Consider the following 27,500-nt stretch of genomic DNA (forward strand, 5'->3'; position numbering starts at 1 on the left):
ATCTTCAATCTCTCCCTGATGCTCGGTATCGTCCCGTCCAGCTTCAAGCGATCCACCATCGTCCTCGACCCTCCAACCTCAATGACTACTGCCCTGTTGCCCTCACATCAGTCGTGATGAAGTGATTTGAAAAGCTAGTCAGAGACTTCATCACATCTTCACTGCCAGCCTCCATGGACCCACTGCAGTTTGCATACCGCCACAACCGCTCCACTGACGATGCAATTGCACATCTGCTCCACACTACACTGACTCACCTGGACGAAGGGAGGGGAAATTATTTTAAAATGCTGTTTGTTGACTACAGTTCAGCATTTAACACTATCATCCCCTCCCTACTCACTACTAATTTGGGGGATCTAGGACTGCATACATCCCTGTGCAACTGGATCTCCAACTTCCTCCAACAGATAGACCACAATCAGTACAGGTGGGCAACTGTGTCTCATTCACCCTCACCCTCAGCACTGGAGCTCCTCAGGGTTGTGTCCTAAGCCCCTTGCTCTACTCACTGTACACCTATGCACAGCCACTTCCAGCTCCACCATCATTGTCAAGTTTGCTGACGATACCGTTGTCATGGGCCTGATCTCGGACAACGACGAGAGGGCCTACCTGGAGGAGATTAAACACCTGGAAAACTGGTGCCAGAAAAATAATCTCCTCCTAAACGTCAGTAAAACAAAGGAGCTGATCGTGGATTGCAGCAAGAAGCAGGAGCGGCACTACCAACCCATGAGGATCAGTGGAACCACGGTGGAGAGAGTAGATAATTTCAGGTACATTGGTGTTCACATCTCGCAGGACCTGTCCTGGTCCCACCATACCATCTCCCTGGCAAAGAAGGCTCGTCAGCGTCTTTACCACCTCATACGCCTAAGAGACTTCAGACTGCCCTCCAAGGTACTGCGGAACTTCTACACCTGCACTATGGAGAGCATCCTCACGGGGAACATCACAGTCTGGTTTGGGAATAGCACCAAGCAGGACAGACAAGCACTCCAAAGGGTAGTGCGTTCAGCAGAGCGCATCACTCACACTTCCTGACCTGCAGACCATCTACTACAAGCGGTGCCAGACCAAGGCCAGGAGGATTGTGAAGGACCCCACCCATCCCAACAATAGACTCTTCTCTCTGTTGAGGTCAGGGAGGCACTTTCGCTCCCTGAAGACCAAGACAGAGAGACTGAAGAGGAGCTTCTTCGCACAGGCCATTCGGGCCCTGAATCAGGGAAACTGATATACTGTGGGGACCACCACCACCATGTAACATAACTGTATAACTGTATATATATATATATATATATATATATATATATATATATATATATATATATATATATATATATATATATATATATTCAATTACCTTGTGACACAACTGTAAATATGTTATGTTATTCTACAAAACAGATCTGTACATTCTGTATATTGTGTCCATATATACACAACCATATACATTGTACATTGTGTATATAATCATAATATACATATATTATACATACATTGTTAATATATTTTGTACCTGCATAGAATATATATATTTCTCTTTGCATATATATATATATTTCACATATATAGAATATCTATATTTCTCTATGCACCCCTGTTTTCTTTCCTCAGTTTGGACAGAGCACTCTCAACCATTTCACTGTGAGTTATACTGTGTATGACTATGTATGTGACAAATAAACCAAACTTGAAACTTGAAACAACCTCTAACAGAAACGTGTTACATCTAGACATTATGCCAACAATAACCAACACCCTGCATACTTTAACATGGGTTTATATACATAAAGACGAATGAGGTGCAGGTGTGGTTACAAACAAGACAGTCCTCCCACTGCACGTGGCGGGCAGAACCACGTGACTCACGGGAGGCGAGCGTTCTGTGACAACTTACATACCCTGAAACACAGTGCAGCAAAGCCAATTGTCCTGTGCTATAATTCTTATTATTATCAGGACCCCTGAGATGAAACAGGGATGGTGTTTTTGAGAGGGAGCCTAAAGTTAGACAATGGTGACAGAACACATTCGTTTACTATAAAGTAGAACATCAGCTTACTAAGGACTCAGAAATATGTTTGATACTCTGATTCTAACATTAAACAAACATAATGAATGTAATCATCTCTCTCAACAATTATTTATATCCCACTTTTTTGTCTTGTTGGTGATCCAAAAAAGAGGGAAATATTCTGCCTCTTGATTTTTCAGTTTATTTTCTCCCAAATGGTAATTGCTCCAAAATGTGCTTTAACCGAGTACTACCTGAAGGGTCTGAATATGTAAAATGAATTTCTCCATTTTTTAAATTTTAATAAATATACAAAACAAAGTCTGTTTTTGCTTTGTGATTGTAGCATATTATGCATATGTTGATTAAAAAAAATAAATGACACCATTTTAAGAGTCTGAAACATAACAAAATGTGGAAAATATTTACATATACAGCATTTGGGAGACACCTATGGCCAGTTAGACTTACAGAAGTGCTTTGTAGTCTCCATCAAAAATATAACCTGATGTGAGAATAGCTGGGCCAGTGTCCTGAAGTGAGAATATAGGCCCGTGTTAAGAATACCACTACCAAGTTTTCTTTTTTAAAAAAAAACTATTTTACTATTTAAAAAGTCAAATATTATTAGTAATGGTTCATTAGTGATGTAATTCATTATGCCTGCTGAAACATATACTGATTATAAGTATTATTTGTCACTGAGTCAAACCTTTTTTTTTAAAAAAAAAAACAAGGAATCAGTTGAGTATGGTGTAGAGAGAAACAAGCTTGAATTTTATGACTCACAAAAGGTGAGCTTGCTAATAGCTTTTGAATATTGCAAGAAAAGTTATTATTTTATATATTATGGCCTACAAGTGGTGTGTGTGTCTTTTAGAATGGATCATGGTGGAGAATTCAGGATTAAACCAGGACTAAAGAAATGTAAGTTTACACACACATGCACACACACTCACTCACTCTCATTCTTTTTCTTATGTTGATGTTTTCAACTCAAATCTCTGTTATTGTATACAGACGCCTGTAATCTCACACTGGACCCAAACACAGCACATGCATATCTCTCTCTTTCTGAGGGGAACAGAAAGGTGACATGTCAGAGAGAGCAGCAATTGTACCCTGATCATCCAGACAGATTCGACTGCAGGTTTCAGGTGCTAAGCAAAGAGGGCACATCTGGACGCCCTTACTGGGAGACTGAATGGAGTGGAGACACCGATATAGCAGCAACATATAAAGGGATCAGCAAAAAAGGAAGGAGTCGCAAATGTAGGTTTGGATACAACACACAGTCCTGGAGAATAAGCTGCTACAGCAGCAGTTATTCTGCCTGTCACAATGATAAGAGCATTGAAATACCGGCTCCCCCTTCACGCTCCCACAGAGTAGGGGTGTATCTGGACTGGCCAGCTGGCACTCTGTCCTTCTACAATATCTCTGCTGATGCGCACACACTGACCCACATATACACGTTCCACTCCCGGTTTACTGAGCCCCTTTACGCGGGGTTTGGTTTTACGTTTGACTCCGTAGTGTGCTTGTGTCCAATGGAATAAGCAGGCGCAACTCAGATTTTTGGCAAATATTTCTTTTTGAATTCCCTTTGTCTCACATACACAGAAAAGAACGAGGAAATGTCGCAGATTATTACTTTGATAACTGATTGCTCTGGCATGAGTAATGGTATGTGGTCAAAACATGGTTTGCACTGAGCCATTTCTGTGACCAAAAACAGAATCTTCTTACAAGCCTAAAGCTTTAGTTCATTGACCAACTTCATTATGCTTGTGGCTCTTAAATTGGTCAAAAAGACCAAATTTGTTCTACTAAAGGAAGGACTGCCAAATTCTACAGCATTTGGGGAATATAGAAAAAAGTCAGTTGATTTTCCTAAATTGAACACTTGCACATCTTTAGTTGTTTTTTTTAATGTATGTATGGTTTTATTACTTGTTTGTACACATATATTGAAATTTAATCATAGTTGTGTTTTTGTAATTTCGTGAAAAATTCTATGGGAGCTATACATGTTTTTATGATTTCCAAATTGCAGTTTAAATGATTTATCTTATGTGAAAAGGCCCTGAACAGTGAGCTGGTTGTAATGTTATACTCATAAAATCTTTGTATTTTTATCTTTTTTTTTTCATGCAAAATAAATGAGTTTTATTTTTATGGCAGTTTCATATTTTTCATTGAGCATTAACAAAAAGCAGAGGGGAAGTTGAGATCTGCTCCGATTCTTGCTTTGACTCCACAATCATCCGGGGTAGCATAGAAACAGTAGATAATGTTTCTGGACACAACCAAAGCCAATATGAATATCTTCTAGTATTGAGACAGCTGCCAAGATGTCAAGGAATGTGACTAATTAAGTGGGAGGAAGGCAAGGATGAGGTAAGGAAGAGAGTTACTTGTCATGAGTAATGTCATGGGTACTTGTCATGGGTAACCTTGCACTGTCAGGCACTGCAACTAAGGATTTGCCCCTGAACAGTGAGAAAGAAAATGTAATTCATAGTAGGCAGCAAACTGATATTTGAATCCTATGGACTGCAAATGCATACTAATGAATTATTGGTTTCCTTTCTTGAAGCTCATGACTGTGTGTATGTTATCATTATTATCTGTTTTGCGCAGGTAATGTTTATCTTGTCCCATTAGCAGATTCACATCTTTACTAGCTGGTTGTGGAGGGGCTTTTTGTCTGCTACTATTCCTTAACACTCCCATAGGAATCCATCAATCTATTCTTTTCTCCATCCATTCTCCCCTACACAATCTCTGATTATAATCCTTGAAAATTTAAGATAATGTCATCATCCTTGGTGAACTTTATTTCCCATCAAAAACAGCTGCAATGCAGCGATGAAGGTAAACTAAATAGGCCTTTGGCTTGGATCAGTGTAGCGGAGCTCAGACAAAGAGCCCTTTGGTCGGCTAATGCGCAGCACTCACTTCAGGAACCTGTGGGCTTAAATAGTGAGAGAGGAGAATAAGGACCAGGTGACTCCGGTTAATATGCAGCTGATTGTGAGCGGGGCAGGTGTGTGATGTCGTTCTGACCAGGAGTGGGCGCGTCCCTCCTGCTGGATAACCAGCCCACCCTGACAACAACATGCTTTAAAGGTTCACTGTATCTCACGGCTATAAATAAATAAATAAATAAAGGCAGTCCTCCACATAGGGGAAAAAACATGTGCTCAACACTCGGTGCAAGCTCCGGCTTATAGCAGCTTCCTGACCAAAGTCCGTCCTACTGTATTGGTCAGGACAGTTCACTCTCAATGAACACAATCCATTCACTGTTGTTCTCTTTGAAGATGTTTCCATAACTCATGAGTGGCTCACCATCTTGGCCCTCCTGTAGTGACAAATGATCGTGGGGGAACGAAACTGACCTGTTTTTAGTCAGTGTCGTGTTAGACAGTGATCTCACATATATACATATTGTCTCCATAAGTTATAAATGAGCCACTCCAATTCTCATGTTCAAATCCAACAAATAATACTATTGTGCGTAGTGTTTACACACATTCAAAATGGCAGCTCCATTACACAAAATATATTCAAGTTCAACTAATGTATTCAGTACCAACAAAAATTACAAAAAACTAAATTACCATATATTTTGCCTCTTAAACCAAAGGAGAAACCAATATAATTTTATTCATCTTGTTAGCACTGTGTATAATTATTGGGCAACAATTAGTGTGCAGAATTATTATGCGACGAAATGAAAAAACAGAAATTTTCCCATCTCACTTGTTTTACATCTGTTAAAGTGAGAATCATCAACAAACAACTCAAAATTTAGAAATAAACAGTTGACATTTCAAAAAAAAAAAAAAAAAAAAAATATATATATATATATATAGATATATATATATATATATATATATATATATATATATCAGCGAAGTGATCATGGAGTCTGTCAGTTTCTTAATCTGTTGACAATCAACATTTTGTGCAGCAGTAACCACAGCCTCCAGACACTGTTCAGAGGGCTGTACTGTTTTCCTTCACATAAATCTCCCGCCTAAGAAGGCTAGCCATGCAGTAGAGTACTTCAATGCATGCAATGGAACATTTGTCCTGCATAAAAATCATGGTCTACTTGAAAGATTCAAACTTTTTCCTGTACCACCAAGAAAGTGTCTTCTAAAAGTTGCCGTAGGTGTGGGAGTTGATTTTGAGTCCATCTTCAACCCGAAAAAGGTCCCGCTAGCTTATCTTTACTAATAGCAGCCCATAGCAGTATCCCACCTCCATCTTGCTGTTGTGTGAGTCAAAATGGAGCTCTGTGCCTATTACTGATCCAGCCATGGGCCCATCCATCTGGAATGTCAAGCGTCAATCTCATCTCATCAGTCCATAAAACCTTTAAAAATTCTGTCTTCAGATATTTCTTGGCCCTGTCTTGATGTTTCACCTTATGTGTCTTGTTCAGTGGTGGTCTGGTTTCAGCCTTCCTTACCTTGGCCATGTCTCTGTGTACTGAACACTTTGTACGTCTGGGCACTCTGGGAAGGTTGCTTTTCTGGAATATGACAGCACTGAAGCATAATGAGTTCCTAGTTGCTTCACATTTGATTCTTTTCAAACCTTTGGCAGTTTATTTGCATCTTTTTTTCTGAACATGTTTCTAGCAAACTTGTTGACTATTTGCAACAAAACATTTGATGGCTTTGTGATCATGCCCCAATATCTTAGCAATTTTAAGAGTGCCACATCCCTCTGAAAGACTTTTTACAATTTCTAAAAGAAAAAATTGTATTTCAATTAAATCTCTTTTTTGGCCGATTTTGCCTGAGGAAAAGAAGCTGCCTTCTGATAATTATGACACCTTGATATAGGGTGTTTATCTTCTTAGGCCACACCATCCTTCATTATGCAAATACACATCACCTGATATGCTTAAATCCAATTTATACAGCTTGTAGTTGGAAAATATGCATAAAAATGATGATATGGTCAAAATACTCTCTTGCCTAATAATTGTGCACACAGTATACAGTGTGCTATGACATCCAGATACTCCAAGGACACAGTGGACACTGTGGACACTCCAAGGACACCAAGGACACAGTGTCCTTCTGCATCTCCCCTGCTGCCAACAGGCATGCTCTTTTTTTAAAGCAACTATGAGTATAACTTTTTTACAAGCTTTGGTGCCACTGCATCTCACCCATCTGCAGCTGTTCCATTTTCAAAACATTTTGCTGCACATAAGATTGTGGTGGGAAGAAGGTCTAGAAGGATCCACAAGCTGAATCCTTCACTCATCCAATAGAGGCAGCCATTAGTTAGTAAAAGCTGAGAAGTGTAGTCTGCCTCCCCAGTATCCTCGACTTTGAGACACTCCTACTGATGCAGTTCATATGTTTCTAAAACTTGTTATGCTACACTTCATTTCAGGATTGACTGGTCCTAAATGTGGATTGCATTGTACTCCTCTCACGTCTACTTCCTGTACACATCACCACTGCTGCTTTTGCAACAAAGCATTAAAAAGAAAACCCTGGCTTATCAGTCACATGAATGTTGACAGGTGTAATGCAATGGAGAGAGGCTTGATGACAAACTGTGCAGCAACAGATGGGCCACAGTTACTGTAAGTTTATATTAAGGGCACCTATATGGTAGGTATTGGTTTTTACTTTCATTTGCCACCCATTTATATGCATTTACAAATGACCCTACAAGTACACAAATGTACATTTATGAGAGTTGTTTCCATTATGGTTTAATGCAGTACATTGAAAGAGTAAAAGTAGTGAATATTTTAACATTTGACAGGATCATTTGTGCTCTTTTCTTGCAAGGGGCCTTGCCTGTGGAATGTTCATTTTCAGATGTAACATGCGTAAGAAATAAGGTGTAAGGTTCAGGAGCATGAGAATCATCTGAGTAGCTAGGGTTAGTCGCAAGACCATGTGAAGCACTGGAATTAGCTTCCAGATTAAGACCCACTAAGTGAAGGAAAATATTACAGTAATGTTACTCCTTTAACTGACATGTTCGCATGCATTCATTCTGAATCAATAAACAGATATGACACAAACACAGAAAATGAGTATAGTTTAGGGAGTAAATCAAAATAAGATCTTTCTATATGAGGACGGGCAATTTGATTGAAAAAAACTTGAAATTTCAAATGAGTCATGCAAGATAGAAATGGTAATAAACAATGTGAGAAGTAAATTACAAATGTTTTTTCAGATGTGACGGATAATATGTAAATCATTTGCAAAAATAAAACCTAATTAGGTTTAACCCGTTGTTCAGCCCATAGTACAGTCAAATGACTAACAAAGCTAGTTGTATTAATTATTAATTAGTGTGAGTCTGAGTGAAACGTTTCTACCATCTTGTGAATTTTACCCATCATGGATAAATGTTTAAAAACAGGACCTTTTCACAAACGATCCTGCGACTGGACCATTTGCAAGTGAAGCAGCCACTCTCTCCTAGCTAGAAAACCGAGAAAACCAAGCATAACCCAGAATGAAGGAAATGTTTACTGTATACATTTAGTGTTTATTTTGTTGTGAGATTATGCAATCGAAGTGTGATGGGTGACCTTGATTGTTGTGCTGTATTTGTTTAAATTTTAAAAAGGTAGATTATTTTCATGTGTACCGAAGAAAGGCTTGTTGGTGAATCAAGTGGGTCATGGGGTGCAAAAGTGTGGGAACCCCTGTGCTTGACCCCCACCGGTGATCAGAGGATGCTGTCCACAGGATGCTGTTGGCTGGATATTTTTGGTTGGTGGAATATTCTCAGTCAAGCAGTGACACCAACATGTTAAGAGCTCAAAGACACTGAGACGTCTAATCCTCTCAGTGTGTGTGTATTAAGTAAATGTATACTGCACTAAATAAAAATTTAAAATGTGCAATAAGTTTTGCACGTGCCACTTTTTATGTTTACAGAATACAGAATAATTTCTAGAATTTTCCATGATTGATTGCTTTCATAACTCAGGGGGTCTAATTTTTCTTTAAAACTTAGGCTGCGAAGGCTATTATGTCAAACATACACTGAAAGTGAAATAAGTGAATAATCTATGGAAGATTAAATGTTTAATTCATCTTAATACTTCCATATCTATTTTTTAATCATCGAGAACTGACAAAAATGTCACACCCTGGCCCACAAGCAGGCAAACCCACACAAATAACCCCATTCACCCATCCATGCAGACCCATTCACCCTGCTCAAGCCAATCAGACACCTTCAGCAAATCAATTACCAGTCTCTCCACCAGTCATATCACACAGCCACTTCCATGTTGACAATCAAATATTTATTGATTATCATTCCTACTTAAGCTCACAGGATCATCCAGTCAGTGTGTTGCATTGGTATGAGAATGTGTCTTGTAAGCCATCAAACTCCAAGAACACACAGTTGCTTGTTCACATTTTGCATAGTTACTTCTTTTCTGTTACAGTTTGCCCTCAGTTCATTCCTGTGTTTGCCTTTTTTCTTTTTTTATTAAACTTTCTATAAAACCTTTTAATACTTTCACTCAAGCCTTGCTCCTCTGCTCAAAAATGTCACAAAACCATATTCACGTTTCAGAAATGTACACAATTTAATATTTTACATTACATTTACATTTATGGCAATTAGCAGATGCTCTTATCCAGAGTGATTTACAAAGTACTTTGTCATTTACTCATAGAATACCCTATTACAGTACAGTAGGTTAGAGTCCAACATACCAATGAACTAGAATACTGTAGAATACAGGGATCAATGCTGATACCTAGAAGTACAAAATACATATGGTCTATCTTAAACAATGATAAGTGCAGTAAACAATAAGTGCTAGAGTTTGTTAAACAATGTCCTACAATAAGTAATAATTTAGTCAGCCAATATGGGAGCAGGGCCAGTTGTCCTTTAAATATTCTGCAAATAGATGGGTCTTCAGTCTGCGTTTGAAGACTGCAAGGGACTCTGCTGTCCAGACAGCAAGTGGGAGTTCATTCCACCATCTTGGAGCCAGGACAGAAAAAAGTCTCGATGCTTGTTGTCCATGAGACCTGAAACAAGGTATTTCAAGCCGAGCCGTACTTGAGGTTCAAAGTACTCGAGGTACGGATCAGGCTTTGACTATTGACCTCATGTATGAAGGGGCTGGTCCATTTTTGGATTTGTAGGCAAGCATCAAGGTTTTAAATCTGATGCATGCAGCTACTGGGAGCCAATGAAGGGAGCAGTGGAGTAACATGTGAACTTCGGAAGATTGAAGACCAGTCGTGCTGCTGCATTCTGGACAAGTTGTAGAGATTTGATGGCTCTTAGAGGAAGACCAGCAAGTAGCGAGTTGCAGTAGTCTAACTTTGAGGAAGTTCTCAAAGGAAACTGTGAGGCCATGGTATGGGTTGGGTGTACCTGGGATGAACAGAAGCTCAGTTTTACTGGGGTTGAGCTTCAACTGGTGGGATGTCATCCATGGCACGATGTCAGTTAAGCATGCTGTGGTGGAAAAAATGAGAGCACATCAAACATAGACAGCTTTATGCATTGAGTAGTAAAAAAGTTTATTGAGTTCTGTCTCCTGTATAACAGAGAAAGAGAACTGAACCGCAATACAGTCCCCCTCTCTTTATACACAGACAGTGGCAGTGATGCCCAAAGTGAATAGAAAAGAAGAAAAAAACGACTCCTACAGTGTATCTGCTAATCATGCTTTGGTTAGTCTGAGCGTTCATGATTCCTCTATCTCTATGGTTAGAACAGTGCGTGCACCTGCTGGGTCAGCACAAGAAGAATGCATGTGAGTCGCTGATGCCCCTAACTTGCACGCCTATCTGCAGATTGTTATGCTGTGACTATAGAAACAGAAAGCAACGTAACAGAAAGCAAAGTAAATTACATGCTCAGATATGTCTCTAGACCTGCGTATAAGAGGCTGGAAAAGAAATAAATAACTGAGTATCATCAGCATAGCAGTGGTAGGAGAAACCATGAGAAAATATTACATAACTAAGAGAACGAGTATACAAAGAGAAGAGATGGGGGCATAATACTGACCCTTGTGGAACACTAGTGGAGAGTCTACATGGTTTGTATGTGGATCTTCTCCATGTCACCTGATAGGACCGTCCCTCCAGATAGGACTGAAACCATCTCCAAGCAGAGCCAGTCACACCAAGCCTGGAGAGAACAGAGAGAAGAATGTTGTGGTTCTCTGTGTCAAAGGCTGCTGAAAGGTCTACAAGAATCAAAACAGATGACAGATTGGCAGCTTTAGCGGCATGAAGCTTCTCCGTCACTGCTATGAGGGCTGTTTCTGTAGAACGTGCCGGTTTGTAGCCAGACTGATTGGGATCATGCAGCTGGTTTGGGGTGAGCTAAAGAGACAATTGATTGTAAACCGCTTGTTTGAGGGGTTTTGGGAGGAAAGAGAGAAGTGATACTGGTCTGTAGTTCTTAACATTGGAGCCATCAAGTGTGGCCTTCTTGAAGATTGGTACCACCCTGGCAGTTTTGAATGCTTTTGGCAAGTATACAGAAGACAAGGAGTTGTTGATGATGACAGAGATGAAAGGAAGCAGATCTCTTGTGATTGTCTGGAACAGAGTGGAAAGAATTGGATCCAGCAGACATGTTGTCAGACTGCTGGAAGTCAGGAGTTGAAGAATTTCATCTGAGGAAAGAGGAGAAAAAGAAGTCAGAGAGTTGGATGTTGGGGAATGCATATTGGTTGGTGGAGTGGGAACAGAGGAAAAGGACTGGTGGATTGCTGCTACCTTCTCCTCAAAGAAGGTGATGAAATCTTCAGGAGTAAGAGATGAGTAAGGAGGTGGAGGGGGAGGATTAAGTAGAGAATAAAAAATAGTGAATAGTTCGCGTGGATGAGATGCTGATGATTCAAATTTTCTCTGTAGTAGGATGACTTTGCAGATGTTACTTCCAGTGAAAACTTGGAAAGGAAAAATTTGTATGAGCTAATGTCTGAATCTAGGTGAGATTCTCTCCACCACCTCTCTGTCATCCTTAGTTCTCTCCTGTGGCAGCAGTGTTTCTGTTAGCCAGGGTGCAGGTGGGGAGGACTTAGCAGGTCTAGAGGAGAGAGGGCACAGAAGATTCATTGATGAGGAGAGTGTAGAAATGAAAGAATGAGTAACTGCATCCAAAGAGAGAGAAGACAGAGAGTCAGGGTGAGGAAGGTGGACAAAATAGTAGAAGTAAGGGAAGAGGGAGTTATGGAGTGCAGATTGCGATGGAAGGAGGAGGAACATGTTGGAGAGGACTGGATGGAAAGAGAAGGAAGGGACAGAGAAAGTGATGGTCCGAGAGGTAGACGGGGGTGACTGCTATGTCCGATGTTGTGGTGGCATGGGTGAAGATCAGGTCTAGAACATTGTCCACTTTGTGAATTGGAGGAGAGTGGTTGAGGATGAGGTCGAATGCTGTCAACAGCAGAAGGATACAGGAGGATTAGAGCTTATTTTATATTTATTTCATGAACACCAATAAAATCTATGTTTACGTTATGGCACTTAGCTGACACTTTTATCCAAAGCGACATAATTTTGACTGAATACAACTTGATACAATTTAGGGTTAAGGGTCTTGCTCAGGGTCCAACTACCGCCCTTCACTGACTGTCTGCTACTGGGGGTATTTTATTGTACCTGTCATATCTACCTGGCCTCTGTCCACCCCTGGTTTTCTCCTGACCACATTATACATTGTTTAGCTAAAGGGGCATATGGCTGGGACCTTCCTTGGATTTCTGTACTCACATCAGAACATACGTCACAGTTTTCATCTTTCCTACACTCACTTGATTTTCTGCACTCTAATTAGTTTCAGAACTCTCCTTTTGTCTTTCCTGTTTTCCCTCTTCAAAGGACCTCAAAATCATTCATCTTTGTCCTGTTCCCCCCTACTTCTTTCCCATAAGTGTATCACTGTTCTTTCTGTTTCACTAACCATGACGCATCTCTCTATCACAGGACCCTGACAGAGGCCACTGTTTTCTCTCTTTTCAGCAGGGAGTGTTGTGATTTTGTGGATGTTGTTGCATGTTGTGACTTGTGTGTTGTATATTTAGTGTTCCTGGCTGCAAGACAACTTTCCTCTGTGGATTATAAAGGGAATGGAACTGAACTGAACATAATTGTTGCACAGTCAACAGTCTCTCAAACCAGCCTGGAGTTACAGTGCAGTCCTTCTGATATTGTACAACCTCATAGCTTAAAACAAAAATTAGTTTCTCACTAATTTCATACACTCTAAGCCCAGCTGTTCTGTCACCACTGTTCTGTCGATATATCTAGCAGTCCTACTGAGGGTTTTACATACCATTGACATGTTTGTTTAGGTCAGGGCTTTCAAAGACTGTGGGTCTCCTCTCTGACTAAGCTTGGAAAAGGTGTGATGGTGCAAGTTCTCAACATTGACTGGGTCAGACCATTCCAAGCCAAACTGCAAGTTCCCAACATTGATTGGGTCAGATCATTCCAAGCCAAACTGCAAGTTCCCAAAATTGACTGGGTCAGATCATTCCAAGCCAAACTGCAAGTTCCCAACATTGACTGCGTCCGACCATTCCAAGCCAAATTACAAGCTAACGTAACTTATGAAACAACAAGCTGTACATGTGATGTCCACATCACTGTTTTAATGACATGTCAAGAGAAATGTCTTTCTGGCTTTTCTCCCTTTTTAAGAATTTGGAACTATGCTTTAATATTAATTTTGAGCATCTACTGTATAAAATTCATATTGACAAATGATTGCTGTGGTGGAACTCTGGAAATCAATCACACCTCAGGTAGAAGGTAATATTTGAATGCTTTGTGCACAAGGGACTCTGTCCCTCTGTCAGTAATGACTGCTAGTAGAGCGAGTCCCAAACATGATCACACTTGCTTTCTTATAGTTCCTCTCCACCCTTGTGGTTTTCCTGCCCCACCTTTGCTGTTCATCAAGCGCTCCCTTATTGGAAGTCGGCCAACTCACTCATGTCACATTTGACAGCTGTAAACACACACATGGTTCCTGTGATTCAGGTCTTCTCTTCCACTCGGGGTGAGAGACAGTCTAAAGTGTAACAGATATTAAGCTCAGACATAAACTTATACAAATACATTGTTGCCTTTATAGGTAATACAACATTTATATATAATATAAAGTAAGCAATATATATAAATCCCTTCACAATGTTTCTCCTGTAGAGGCTCCTATAGAGACTGCATTTTGCATTCTATGGAGCTCTGCTTTCCTTTTATGACATTCTCTAGCCCAGTGGCCTTTTATGTGTCAACAGTGACATTCAGGGTTTTCTTTAACATTGCCAGATGCCTCCAGCATAGGTAGTATAATTGTTTCCCTCATAACAAGCTTGTCGAGGTGCTTTATATTTCTTCTCTGACCATTTTTTTATTACTGGAACCACTGAGGTGTACCATTCTGTGGGCCTGGTGAACTCCCTTATGGTTCCTATGGACCACATCCTGTGCAACTTTTCATTCACTTTTTCGAATCAGCAGAACACACTCTATGTGGAGTGGCTAGACTGTGTGACTTAAACATACTACATTGGGATTTAGTTCTATTTTAACTAGCTTGCAACTCAGGAGCACAATTTCCTCAAGCACCAGGGCACTGACCTGCAACACCTGGTCACTGACCTCCACCACATGGTCACTGACCTACTAAGCTACTAAGCCCATGTTGCATGCCATGTCCTGACTGAGGAGATTGTGAGCATATTACTACAAAAATCCAAAATTTGTAGTTGACTCCTTTTTTCCTGTCTTTGTTAGAAATTTTCCAAGCATTCTCATTGATCAATTTGGACTCTTGAAGACTATGTCAGTTTTCACTAGCAGAGGTGCTGTAGGAGAGCTAAAGATGTGCTGCAAAACATAATTATGACATCAATACTTTAAAGGTGACTATTTTACCACATGCTGTAAGATCCACCTTCACTTATTGTCTGAATGAGCCCCCACTACACTACTAAGTAAGGATGACTCACTGTCTCTGGCAAGGCTGTCCTGTAAGACCGCTGACCTCTCTGTTTTACCTTTCCATGCTGCCGCAAAATGCCTAATTTTGTTCCATGTAAGACAATTCCATTTGGACGCAGGGCTTTCATACAGACAGTGTGATATATTACACCTTGGACAGACTGCTCCCTGCTTCTGTTTGTGTTCATCTTGGCCCTTCTTATCAGGTAAAGAATTAACCTCAACTTCCTCCTTGTTCAGCTTCACTGCAAAACAAAAGTGTGAAAAGCATTGGATCCATAGTGGTCAGTGAGAACATTGCCTAAAGTCAAAGGACTCTGGAGCAGGACATTCCCACATTCACCCCACTTGTACCCAACTCTTACCCCATTCTTACCCCACTCTAACCCCACTCTTACCACATTCTTATCCCACTCTTACCACATTCTTATCCCATTCTTATCGCATTCTTACCCAACTCTTATCCCACTCTAACCCCACCCTTATCCCACTCTTACCCCACTCTTACCACACTCTAACCCCACTCTTATCCCACTCTTACCACATTCTTATCCCACTCTTACCCCATTCTTACCCAACTCTTACCCCACTCTAATCCCACTCTTATCCCACTCTTACCCCATTCTTATCCCACTCTTACCCCACTCTAACCCCACTCTTACCCCATTCTTACCCCACTCTTACCCCACTCTAACCCCACTCTTATCCCACTCTTACCACATTCTTATCCCACTCTTACCCCATTCTTACCCAACTCTTACCCCACTCTTATCCCACTCTTATCCCACTCTTACCCGATTCTTATCCCACTCTTACCCCACTCTAACCCCACTCTTACCACATTCTTATCCCACTCTTACCCCATTCTTACCCAACTCTTACCCCACTCTAATCCCACTCTTATCCCACTCTTACCCCATTCTTATCCCACTCTTACCCCACTCTAACCCCACTCTTACCCCATTCTTACCCCACTCTTACCCCACTCTAACCCCACTCTTATCCCACTCTTACCACATTCTTATCCCACTCTTACCCCATTCTTACCCAACTCTTACCCCACTCTTATCCCACTCTTATCCCACTCTTACCCGATTCTTATCCCACTCTTACCCCACTCTAACCCCACTCTTACCACATTCTTACCCCACTCTTACCCCACTCTAACCCCACTCTTATCCCACTCTTACCACATTCTTATCCCACTCTTACCCCATTCTTACCCCACTCTTACCCCACTCTAACCCCACTCTTATCCCACTCTTACCCCACTCTTACCCCACTCTTACCCCACTCTAACCCCACTCTTATCCCACTCTTACCACATTCTTATCCCACTCTTACCCCATTCTTACCCAACTCTTACCCCACTGTAATCCCACTCTTATCCCACTCTTACCCCATTCTTATCCCACTCTTACCCCACTCTAACCCCACTCTTACCCCATTCTTACCCCACTCTTACCCCACTGTAACCCCACTCTTATCCCACTCTTACCACATTCTTATCCCACTCTTACCCCATTCTTACCCCACTCTTACCCCACTCTAACCCCACTCTTATCCCACTCTTACCCCATTCTTATCCCACTCTTACCCCACTTTTACCCCATATTTACCCCATTCTTATCCCACTCTTACCCCACTCTAAGCAGTTTTTTGGTGGGTAAACTGACACCATGTCATAAACTCACTTCTGCATGGCTTTGGGGCATTTTCCATTTAGTTAAATTAATTTAATAGGATATTTAATTAAATATAGTTTTAATAGCTTTGGTGGTCATTTCCAGTAGTTCTATATGTTGTGTTTGACTGTACTTGTACCAGTCTGGCTGCATTCTTTAACACCTGTCTTACCTGTGACCCACTCTGAGTCTGTTCCTCTTATTCAGCACTGGGAGGGAGCCAGTAGGAGATGATCTGTTAAAATATGTAGATAAAATTGAAACTGGAGTCTCCACATTCCAGCAAGTTGTATGATAAACTGAACAGGACAAACAGATTTAGATCAGAGTGAGAGAGACTGAGCATGATCGCCATTTTATGGGAAACACATAAATGTATTTCAGAGGAAAATGGTGAGTACGTGAGTCTGTGCTGTACATTCAGAATGATCGGAATTTGGACTGAAGCTCCAGTAGATGGTGTTAGTGGAGACAGACAGCAGTAGTAGAGCTCCTTAGTCTTTCTGCTGTACTTAAATTTTCTGTCTTTATAAACAGCTCAGTTTAGTTCAGTTTTTGTTATAATTAAGTAATATTATTTTGCTTTGTTGGATTGTGTCTATTTCATATGTGAACTGTATGATGATAGCTGCACTCTTATCTGCTCTGAAGATTTGTTATGAACTACTGTTTCAAAGCAAATTAATTTCCTTCCTCTTAGTCCTGGCAACAGGTTTTGTTGGGAGTGGCCACAGCTTGTTTTAATTTTAATCTGTTTTCATTAGATTAAAATTACACATGTAGGATACGGCAGCATTTGTAAGTAGTTCCAAAATCATGTATCAAAGCATCAATGATTCCTGTAACCTCTGTAAACACTGCTGTTTTATCTCCATGTGTTTTGGAAACATCATTTGATTGATTCTGCATTAAAGTATTATATTGATATGTCCAAGTAACTTTGTATCAGCATGTTAGGGGTTTGATCCCTGCACTAATAATCTGAACCTGCTCACATTCAGACCATCTATAAACTGACTGACAAATTCCTGCAGCAGTTAAAGTGGGTGCACTCCCACTAGCCCCTGCTGTAATTCATCACACAAATCAGTAATTATTTTTATAAATATAATTACGATAATTGTGTGGGATAGATGTGGTTAAAGCCTCCTACCCAAACAAAACCTCTAGCATGAACCGCAGATATCAACCAGTTAACAGATTGTGAAACACTTGGTGTCCTGCTCTGGGTGGTGCTATTCTCACCTGTAAAACTGATAACTAGTATGAAAGCAAAAGAATATGAATTGAAATCTAAGAATGCATAAATCTAAGAAATATGCATATTACATTTCATATTCTATTTACAACACATTCTACTGTCTTGCGGGTACAGTAAAAGCAGGTGTATTTATGATCAATCTATAAATATTTATTTTAATGCTACCAAACTAATACAATAAATCAACAAATTAAATAGTTTAAATGGATTCACTGAGTTCAGGAAATCATCTAGAGCAATGACATCATCATTCTTTGAGGTTTAATGGTGTTTGTGAGGTAATGACTGATTAGAAGATGGAAGCTTCCAGTCCAGTCCAGACCAACACAGCCCAGACAGGAGGGAATGTCTGTGCTCCTGTACTGCATGGGAATCAGATTCAGGGACCAGTGATGCTGAACATTACATATGGAGGTAAGAGATGAATGTTTGTCTAAATAAGCATCTTTCAGCAGAAATTACAGTTAATATTTATTATTTTAAAATTACTTGGTATAAACATATGATGTTCATGAATATAACAGTCCTCACAGTTATAAATCCTCCCTACTAAGTCTGGGGTTCTTTATTACTCTGTATTTGATAATTACAATAAATATAATGATAATAAATATCAGGGTATGTCAGTGCTCCTGTACTGAATCAGATTCAGGGATCAATGACAGTGAACATATTTAACATTACAAATGGAGGTAAGAGATGAATCTGTTTGTCCAAATGAGCATCTGGTAAAGGACACAGTTAATATTTATTTATTTATAATTACTTAATATAAACATATGTGGTTTATGAATATAATGGTCCTCAGAGATGTAAACTCGACTTTCTAAGTCAGGGGTTCTTTAGTACTCTGTATATGATAATAAAATTATAATTAACATAAGGATAATAAAGTTCAGATTTTCCAATCTTCTCTCCTCCAGCTCAGGAAGTGTCCATTTCCAGCAAAGTTCAGACTGGAGGATCTTCAAGCACTTCTGCTCTCAGTGAAGGTCTGTTTATACACAGCACTTCTTATTTACTTAAGTTAACATCTGAATACGAACATCACTGATTATGTACAGAAGGAGACATCTACATATGCACATAGCTGCTTATTTATTGTAGATAATGTTTGCTCCTATTGATGGTAATATCAAGTCAAGTTTAGTGTCATTCCTTCATATCAAATGTATGCATTGCAATGAAAATGGAATTTAATTTATGTCAGACTATGGTGTGACACATAATGTCCACAATTACAGCAGCACACCACACAGGACTACATAATTGTATAATACATCAATACATCACATAAATGTACAATACAACAACACACAGGATGCCATAAGTGTACAATAGAGCAGTACAGTGTGCAGGACTAAATAACTACACAGTACTACATAAGTGCAAATGGAAGACAAATGCAGAAATAACAACAAATTAAATAAATACATGAAGTACAAAACAGTACCAGTGACACAATCACTCAGGGCAGTGACAGGCATGCAGGACACAGTCACAGAGGAGATATATATGTGACGTGAGGAGGCAGAGCAGGATGAGGGGACAAGTCGTGTTAAACACAAAGAAACGTTTATTGTTACACAAAACAAAGAGGACTATGTGGCTAGCAGGCTAACCAGGTTCAAACATAGACAACATTTACATTCAAAACACAAGACTTATACATGCACACTAACGATACAAAATGAGGAGCAGGTGTGAACACACGGGAGAGCATGGCCATACAGATGAACACACACACACCCACACCACAAACACACACCACACACACACAAGCACACATACACACCACGCACACACACACACACACACACACACACACACATACACACACACACACACACACACACACACACACAAACGGGGCATACTGTGACAATATAGACCGTGTGTAAGCAACAGTGCGTATGTATGTATTGTATGCCAGAGCACTCAGTGGACAGAAGCATAAACAGCACTATTAATAGATCTACCAGTCTGAGTGATGGGAAACATCCAAGGAAGGAATATGAGAATTGGATAAATATCAGGGACTTAAAGTAGTAATAGAGAATTGTGGACATTAACACCAAGGTTGTCCACTGGTGATGGGGCACTTGGGGCTGTTGACCCCTAAGGATGGAGGAGTGACTCCAACAGATCCCAGAAAACTGGTGAGCAGCCAGCAAGGAACTAAGACTCCAGACCCACTGGGGAGCTCACACCTACTGGATCTGGGGGACGATTAGAGGAGACAACCAGACCCACTGGGGGAGGGTTAGACGAGCCTCCCAAAGAAGAAGTCCAACAACACCCATGAAGGGAAGAAGCCACCATCCTCAGGATGTCCAAGCCAGTGTGCTACCAGCACAGAAAACTTCAACAACTAGGGCTGTTAGAGAGAAAGGTCTGGCGCACCTAAAACTGCTTAAAACAACCTTCTCAACCAAGAAAGGATAGAGAGAACTTGAGACCCAACAGACCACTTTATTGTTTACCAAACTCTGACAAAGACTGAGCATCAGGGTGTCTGTGAGCACTTCTCAAGTAGGCTAAATGATGGGTGTACCTGATTGGCCTCTGATTATTCTGAGTAGGCCTTGTGTCTCCCTCTGGGTGGCCAAAGATGGCATAGCCTGGACTACGCTGTTACACAAATCAAACAAGTTTAGATTAATAATTTTGTTAAACACGTCATTAAATCTGCTCAAACAAATGTAATAACACTGGTGAGAACACTTTACATAGTTTGATTAGTTTGTATTATCTAACTGAGGAACAATACACAAACCATACATTGTTCTTAGTTTACTTACCACATAAAAACACATTTGTTAACATGCTTATAATCATATAGCATATACTGATTTACCTTATCAGTTAATTTATGAGACTTTTCAGTATGTCACCAAGAGAAAAATAAGATATTCATACACATATTCAAGGGTGGGTAGCATGTGTAACAAGAATACAAGTTCATGGATTAGGAGCCAGACATGGTGCAACACTACTGTATACTGTACCAGATTTTACTGATAGATACACTCGACTGATTATAGCTATTGAAATTAAAATGTTTTGTGGTTGTTTTCTGTTTCTTATTAGAGATTGTGCATGAAAAATCTAAACTCCACAAATCCAAACTGGAGAAGAATATAAAGAAACTTAATGAAGGAATCTCACATCATGGAAGCTCAGTCCTTCTGAATGAGATCTACACAGAGCTCTACATCACAGAGGGAGGGAGTGGAGAGGTCAATAATGAACATGAGGTGAGACAGATTGAGACAGCATCCAGGAGAAGAGGAATACAGGAGACACCCATCAAATGCAATGACCTCTTTAAAGACAAACCCATCAGAAGAGTGCTGACTAAAGGAGTTGCTGGAATTGGGAAAACTGTCTCTGTGCAGAAGTTCATTCTGGATTGGGTTGAAGGAAGAGCAAATCAGGATGTCCGTCTTCATATTTCCACTTCTTTTAGGGAGGCTGAATTTGATGAAGAAGAAAACTTCAGTCTGATGGATCTACTTCATGACTTTTTCCCAGAAACAAAACAACTACATTTAATAGACTGTGATGCTTACAAAGTCATTTTCATCTTTGATGGTCTGGATGAGTGTCGACCTCCTCTAGACTTCCACAACCATGTGAGCTTATCAGATGTAACAGAGTCGACCTCCGTGGATGTGCTAGCTGACAAACCTCATCAAGGGGAATCTGCTTCCTCTGCTCTCCTCTGGATAACCTCTCGACCAGCAGCAACCAAGTCAGATCCCTCCTGAATGTGTTGACCAGGTAAACAGAGGTACGAGGGTTCAGCGACCCTCAGAAAGAGGAGTACTTCAGGAAGAGAATCAGTGATCAGAGCCTGGCCAACAAGAATCATCACACACATGAAGTCATCAAGAAGCCTCTACATCATGTGTCACATTCAGTCTTCTGTTGGATTGCAGCAACTGTTCTAGAGAGAATGTTGGGTGAAGCAGAGAGTGGAGAGATCCCCAAAACTCTCGACTGAAATGTTCATAAAATTCCTGATCTTTCAGATCAAACACAATGACAGAAAGTACCATGGCAAAGCTGACACTGATTATTTCCAGACTAGAAATATTATTCTTGCACTGGGAAAACTGGCTTTCCAACAGCTGGAAAAGTGCAACCTGATCTTCTGTGAGGAAGACCTGAGAGAGTGTGACATTGATGTCAAAGAAGTGTCAGTGTATTCAGGAGTGTGTACCCAAATCTTCAGAGAGGAGTCTGGGCTGCACCTGGGGAAAATGTTCAGCTTTGTACATCTGAGTGTTCAGGAGTTTCTTGCTGCTTTATACACATTTCTCTCCTTCATCTTCAACAACACAAATGTGTTGGACCAGAAAAAGAAAAGATTCTTTAAAAGATCAACAATGTCTGACTTCCTTATGAATGCAGTGGACAAGGCCTTACAGAGTGAGAATGGACACCTGGACCTTTTCCTCCGCTTCCTTCTGGGTCTTTCACTGGAGTCCAATCAGACTCTCTTACGAGGCCTACTGACACAGACAGAAAACAGCTCTCACAGCACAGAGGAAACAGTCAAGTACATCAAGAAGAAGATCAGGGAGAATCCCTCTCCAGAGAAATCCATCAATCTGTTCCACTGTCTGAATGAACTAAAGGATCATTCTCTAGTGCATGAAGTCCAAACATACCTGAACAGAGGACGTGGCCATCGTCTCCGTGGAGCCAGGCTCTCTCCTGTTCAGTGGTCAACTATAGTGTTTGTGTTGCTGAACTCAGAAGAGGAGCTGGATGAGTTTGACCTGAGTAAATATGACCCATCAGAGGAATGTCTACTGAGACTGCTGCCAGTGGTCACAGCATCCAGAAAAGCTGTGTGAGTATTTTCATTCATAAACACATTACTGTGCTGCGATCAGTACATCATTAACTCCAGTGTAAAGTAATTTGTTAATTTGAGAGTGTTACCTGAACCCCTTTGTAACTGATGTATCATGTACCCTAATCAATATTTAAGGTGATAACTGACCCACTCATTAATCCTAAAGTGTTTCTTAAATGTCTCTGTGCTGCCTTCCCTCTGACTACAGGTAGTGCATGTCAAATACACCATAAAAAACATTTCACACACTTCTTACTCTCTGTCTCACTCGCACACATACACACTGTAAGTGTATATCTTTCTGACATTATCACTGCATGTCTCATTCTCAAACACACAGACATACACAGACACAGTAATTATCACTGTATTTCTCTTTCACACTGTAGGGGGTTTTGTTAGTGTTTTTACTTACAGCCCCATCCCACCTCCGCTTACCCACAACCACCCACAGAAACAAGAGCAGGTGAAGGTTTTAATGCTGTAAAATTATAATTACAAATGTATTATAGTAAATTCTATTGTGTAGCCCAGTGTCATGAGAATATGTGTAATTACCATTATAAAGTTCCTTAATGCTAAGACACCTGCTCTGTCAGAGGTTTACCACCCAGCTGTAACGGTCCACTCCCTCTGCTCTAGTTTACGTCGTAGAGCCCAACATGTGGCTCTGTGTTGTTGTTCCTGTGTTTGAGGTGTGATCATGTGCTTCTGTGTACACACCCCTCAAATGTGGCCATTCCCCTTTGTTAACTGGTTGTTTTCCTTCTCATCAGCGTGTATTTAAATCCTCGTGTTAAACGTCTCCTTTGTTGGTCATCGTCCTGACTGTGCCTTGTGCTCTCTGTGTGCTGTTTGCGTAACTGACACCTTACTGTAAGCTTGTATATACTTGTGTCCTGCTTTCATTTTGCATTTCATACCTTTGTCTCATCCTTTTCACCCAACACTTAGTCATATCTGCATGGTTAATTTATGGTTTAGGAGCAGCAGACCGACATTATTTAGCTAATTCTTTTATCCAAAGCAACTTACAACTTGATCAACTGAGGGTTAAGGACCTTGATCCCAACAGTGGCAACATGGTAATGGTGGTGGCACTTGAACTGGCAACCTTCTGATTACAAGTTGAGTACCTTAACTACTGAACTACCACTGCTCCAGATTTGCTAGATTATAAAGGATTTATTATCATAATACAAGCCAGGTTGTTGCACATTACAGTTGGATATATATTGTAATGAGGCAATACACATCATAAATAAGAGAAATGGAGCATAGAGTACTACCTGAATGTTACCCAACAGATGGACAGAGAGAGAGAGAAAGGTAGAGAGAAAGCCCCAGGAAGAGGTTTCTCCAACCTCAGTCCACCAGCTCTGCTCCAGCTCCACTCAAACTCTCCTCCTAACCCTCTACCCCAAACCCTGAATTCAGTCTCCTCTTCATCAAGACCAGGGTTTACCACCACTGACCAATCAAAACTAACCACATACTGGTATCACCTGCACATGGAACAACAATCAGATATCACAGACACAGAAACTCATAGCTGGTGTTAGGACAGTGATTTACAGTCATGAATAATAACTCACCATCTGTGCCTTCAGTTCCTGTAAAAGTGACTGTGATGTGATCACTCTTATCCTCTTGAGTGTCATGACTGCTCCTCCTGTTGCACCTGAAACTGTGCTATTGGACTCCAACTCCCACAATCCTCCTCTCATCCTTTATAGATTCATTTCTTTGTTTTGACCTTGCCTGTTTCCCGTAGTCTCCCTTATTAGTCTTGTATTCAAACCTGCATGTTTGTGTCTGTCTTTGTGATGTCTCCTTTGAGTTGTCTTTCATTTCTGAGCTGTTGTATGTGTTGTACAGTTTCAAGTTTCAAGTTTCAAGTTTGTTTTACTCGTCACTTACATAGTCATACACAGTATAACTCGCAGTGAAATGGTGGAGAGTGCTCTGTCCAAACTGAGGAAAAGAAAACAGGGGTGCATAGAGAAATATAGATATTCTATATATGTGAAATATATATATGCAAAGAGAAATATATATATTCTATGTATGTACAAAATATATTAACAATGTATGTACAATATATGTATATTATGATTATATACACAATGTACAATGTATATGGTTGTGTATATATGTACACAATCTACAGAATGTACAGATCCATTTCGTATAATAATATATCTACAGTTGTGTTACAAGGTAATTGAATATATATATATATATATATATACACAGATATACAGTTATGTTACATGGTGGTGGTGGTCCCCACAGTTTATCAGTTTCCCTGATTCAGGGCCCGAATGGCCTGTGGGAAGGAGCTCCTCTTCAGTCTCTCTGTCTTGGTCTTCAGGGAGCGAAAGCGCCTCCCTGACCTCAACAGAGAGAAGAGTCCATTGTTGGGATGGGTGGGGTCCTTCACAATCCTCCTGGCCTTGGTCTGGCACCGCTTGTAGTAGATGGTCTGCAGGTCAGGAAGTTCAATGTGAGTGATGCACTCTGCTGAACGCACTACGCTTTGGAGTGCTTGTCTGTCCTGCTTGGTGCTATTCCCAAACCAGACTGTGATGTTCCCCGTAAGGATGCTCTCGATAGTGCAGGTGTAGAAGTTCCGCTGTACCTTGGAGGGCAGTCTGAAGTCTCTTAGGCGTCTGAGGTGGTAAAGATGCTGACGAGCCTTCTTTGTCAGGGAGTTGGTATGGCGGGACCAGGACAGGTCCTGCGAGATGTGAACACCAAGGTACCTGAAACTATCTACTCTCTCCACCGTGGTTCCACTGATTCTCACAGGTTGGTAGTGCCACTCCTGCTTCTTGCTGCAATCCACGATCAGCTCCTTTGTCTTACTGACGTTTAGGAGGAGATTATTTTCCTGGCACCAGTTTTCCAGGTGTTTAATCTCCTCAAGGTAGGCCCTCTCATCGTTGTCTGAGATCAGACCCATGACAACGGTGTCGTCGGCAAACTTGACAATGATAGTGGGGCTGGAAGTGGCTGTGCAGTCGTAGGTGTACAGTGAGTAGAGCAGAGTAGAGTAGAGCAGGGGGTTTAGGACACAACCCTGAGGAGCTCCAGTGCTGAGGCTGAGGGTGAACGCGCAGTTGCCCACCCGTACTGATTGTGGTCTGTCTGTTAGGAAGTTGGAGATCCAGTCGCACAGGGATGTATGTAGTCCTAGATCCCCCAACTTAGTAGTGAGTAGGGAGGGGATGATAGTGTTAAATGCTGAACTGTAGTCGACAAACAGCATTTCAACATAATTTCCTCTCCCTTCGTCCAGGTGAGTCAGTGTAGTGTGGAGCAGATGTGCAATTGCATCGTCAGTGGAGCGGTTGTGGCGATATGCAAACTGCAGTGGGTCCATGGAGGCTGGCAGTGAAGATGTGATGAAGTCTCTGACTAGCTTTTCAAAGCACTTCATCACGACTGATGTGAGGGCGACAGGGCGGTAGTCATTGAGGTCGGAGGGTCGAGGTTTCTTCGGGACGGGGACGATACCGAGCGTCAGGGAGAGATTGAAGATGTCGGTGAATACCGGGGCTAGCTGATCTGCGCAGGCTTTGAGGACCCTCCCGCAGATACCGTCTGGTCCCATCGCCTTCCTGGTATTTACCCTTTTAAACACTCTCCTCACGTCACTCTCCGTGATGATGAGAGGGCGCTGTTCTATGGTGGGCTCTGCGCATGCGCCATTGGCTGCGCCGATAGTACCATTACCACTAGCGCTGCTAGCATTAGTGCTGTTAGCACTAGCACCGTTAGCATTGGCGCTGTTAGCATTAGCGCTGTTAGCATTAGCTAGATGTAGCCTCGAAGCGAGCGAAGAATGTATTCAGCTCGTTTGCCAGAGACTCATCTGCACTCATCAGTCCGGAGGGTGGGCTCCTGTAGTCCGTGATCATCCATAGTCCCTGCCACAGGGATCTTGAGCCACTCTGCTGGAACTGTGTCTCTAGTTTCCTCCCTCACCACCCTGCGCACTCCGTATGCTGCAGACTTGTACTCGTCCATGTTCCCGCTGATGATCCCTGTGGTGTAGGCAGCAGTGCAAGAGTTCAGAGCCTCGCAGATGGTTCTGTCCACACAGGGCTTCTGGTTGGGAAACTTCTTGATGGTGGTTCTTGGGATCATGTCGTCCACCAGTTTCCCAATAAACCCTACTACTGCCTCCATAAACTCGCTGACATCATCAGTGCTGCGCCTGAACATGTCCCAGTCCGCGTCATCCAGAGCGTCCTGCAGATCGTCCACCGATTGGTCTGTGCAGCGCGCGACCTCCCTCTGAACTGGAGCTTCCCGTTTTAGCCTTTGTTTATATTTTGGTATGAGGGAGATGGCGGCGTGGTCCGACTTACCAAACGGTGGATGAGCTAGTGCCTTGTAGCTGTCCTTGTATGGGGTGTAGCAGTGGTCTAGTGTCCTATTTCCCCTGGTGGGGAAGGTTACGTGCTGGTAAAGGTTGGGCACTGCACGCCTGAGGTTAGCGCTGTTGAAATCCCCAACCACGATAAGTGCAGCATCCCGGTGCTGTGTCTGAAGCTGTGTGAGAGCCTCATGAAGTTCACACAGGGCAGTGTCCATGTTGGCCTGAGGTGGGATGTACACAGTGTTGATGATGACCAAGGTGAACTCCTGA

General features: G+C 41.4%; 1 protein-coding gene and 1 pseudogene across 1 annotated transcript in view; both read left to right on the forward strand.

Annotated features, from left to right (window-relative positions):
- Positions 1-3,582, forward strand: part of LOC118240553 (NACHT, LRR and PYD domains-containing protein 3-like) — a 14,611-nt gene extending 11,029 nt beyond the window's left edge. The window contains exons 7-8 of the mRNA XM_035521284.1: positions 2,904-2,950; positions 3,044-3,582. Of these exons, the coding sequence (XP_035377177.1) occupies positions 2,904-2,950; positions 3,044-3,582 (586 nt within the window). The remainder of the gene's footprint in view (positions 1-2,903; positions 2,951-3,043) is intronic.
- Positions 3,583-18,272: 14,690 nt separating this feature from the next.
- Positions 18,273-27,500, forward strand: part of LOC113568713 — a 63,106-nt pseudogene continuing 53,878 nt past the window's right edge.

This window comes from Electrophorus electricus, chromosome 22, assembly GCF_013358815.1.
Source record: "Electrophorus electricus isolate fEleEle1 chromosome 22, fEleEle1.pri, whole genome shotgun sequence".
In the NCBI taxonomy this organism is placed as follows: Eukaryota; Metazoa; Chordata; class Actinopteri; order Gymnotiformes; family Gymnotidae; genus Electrophorus; species Electrophorus electricus.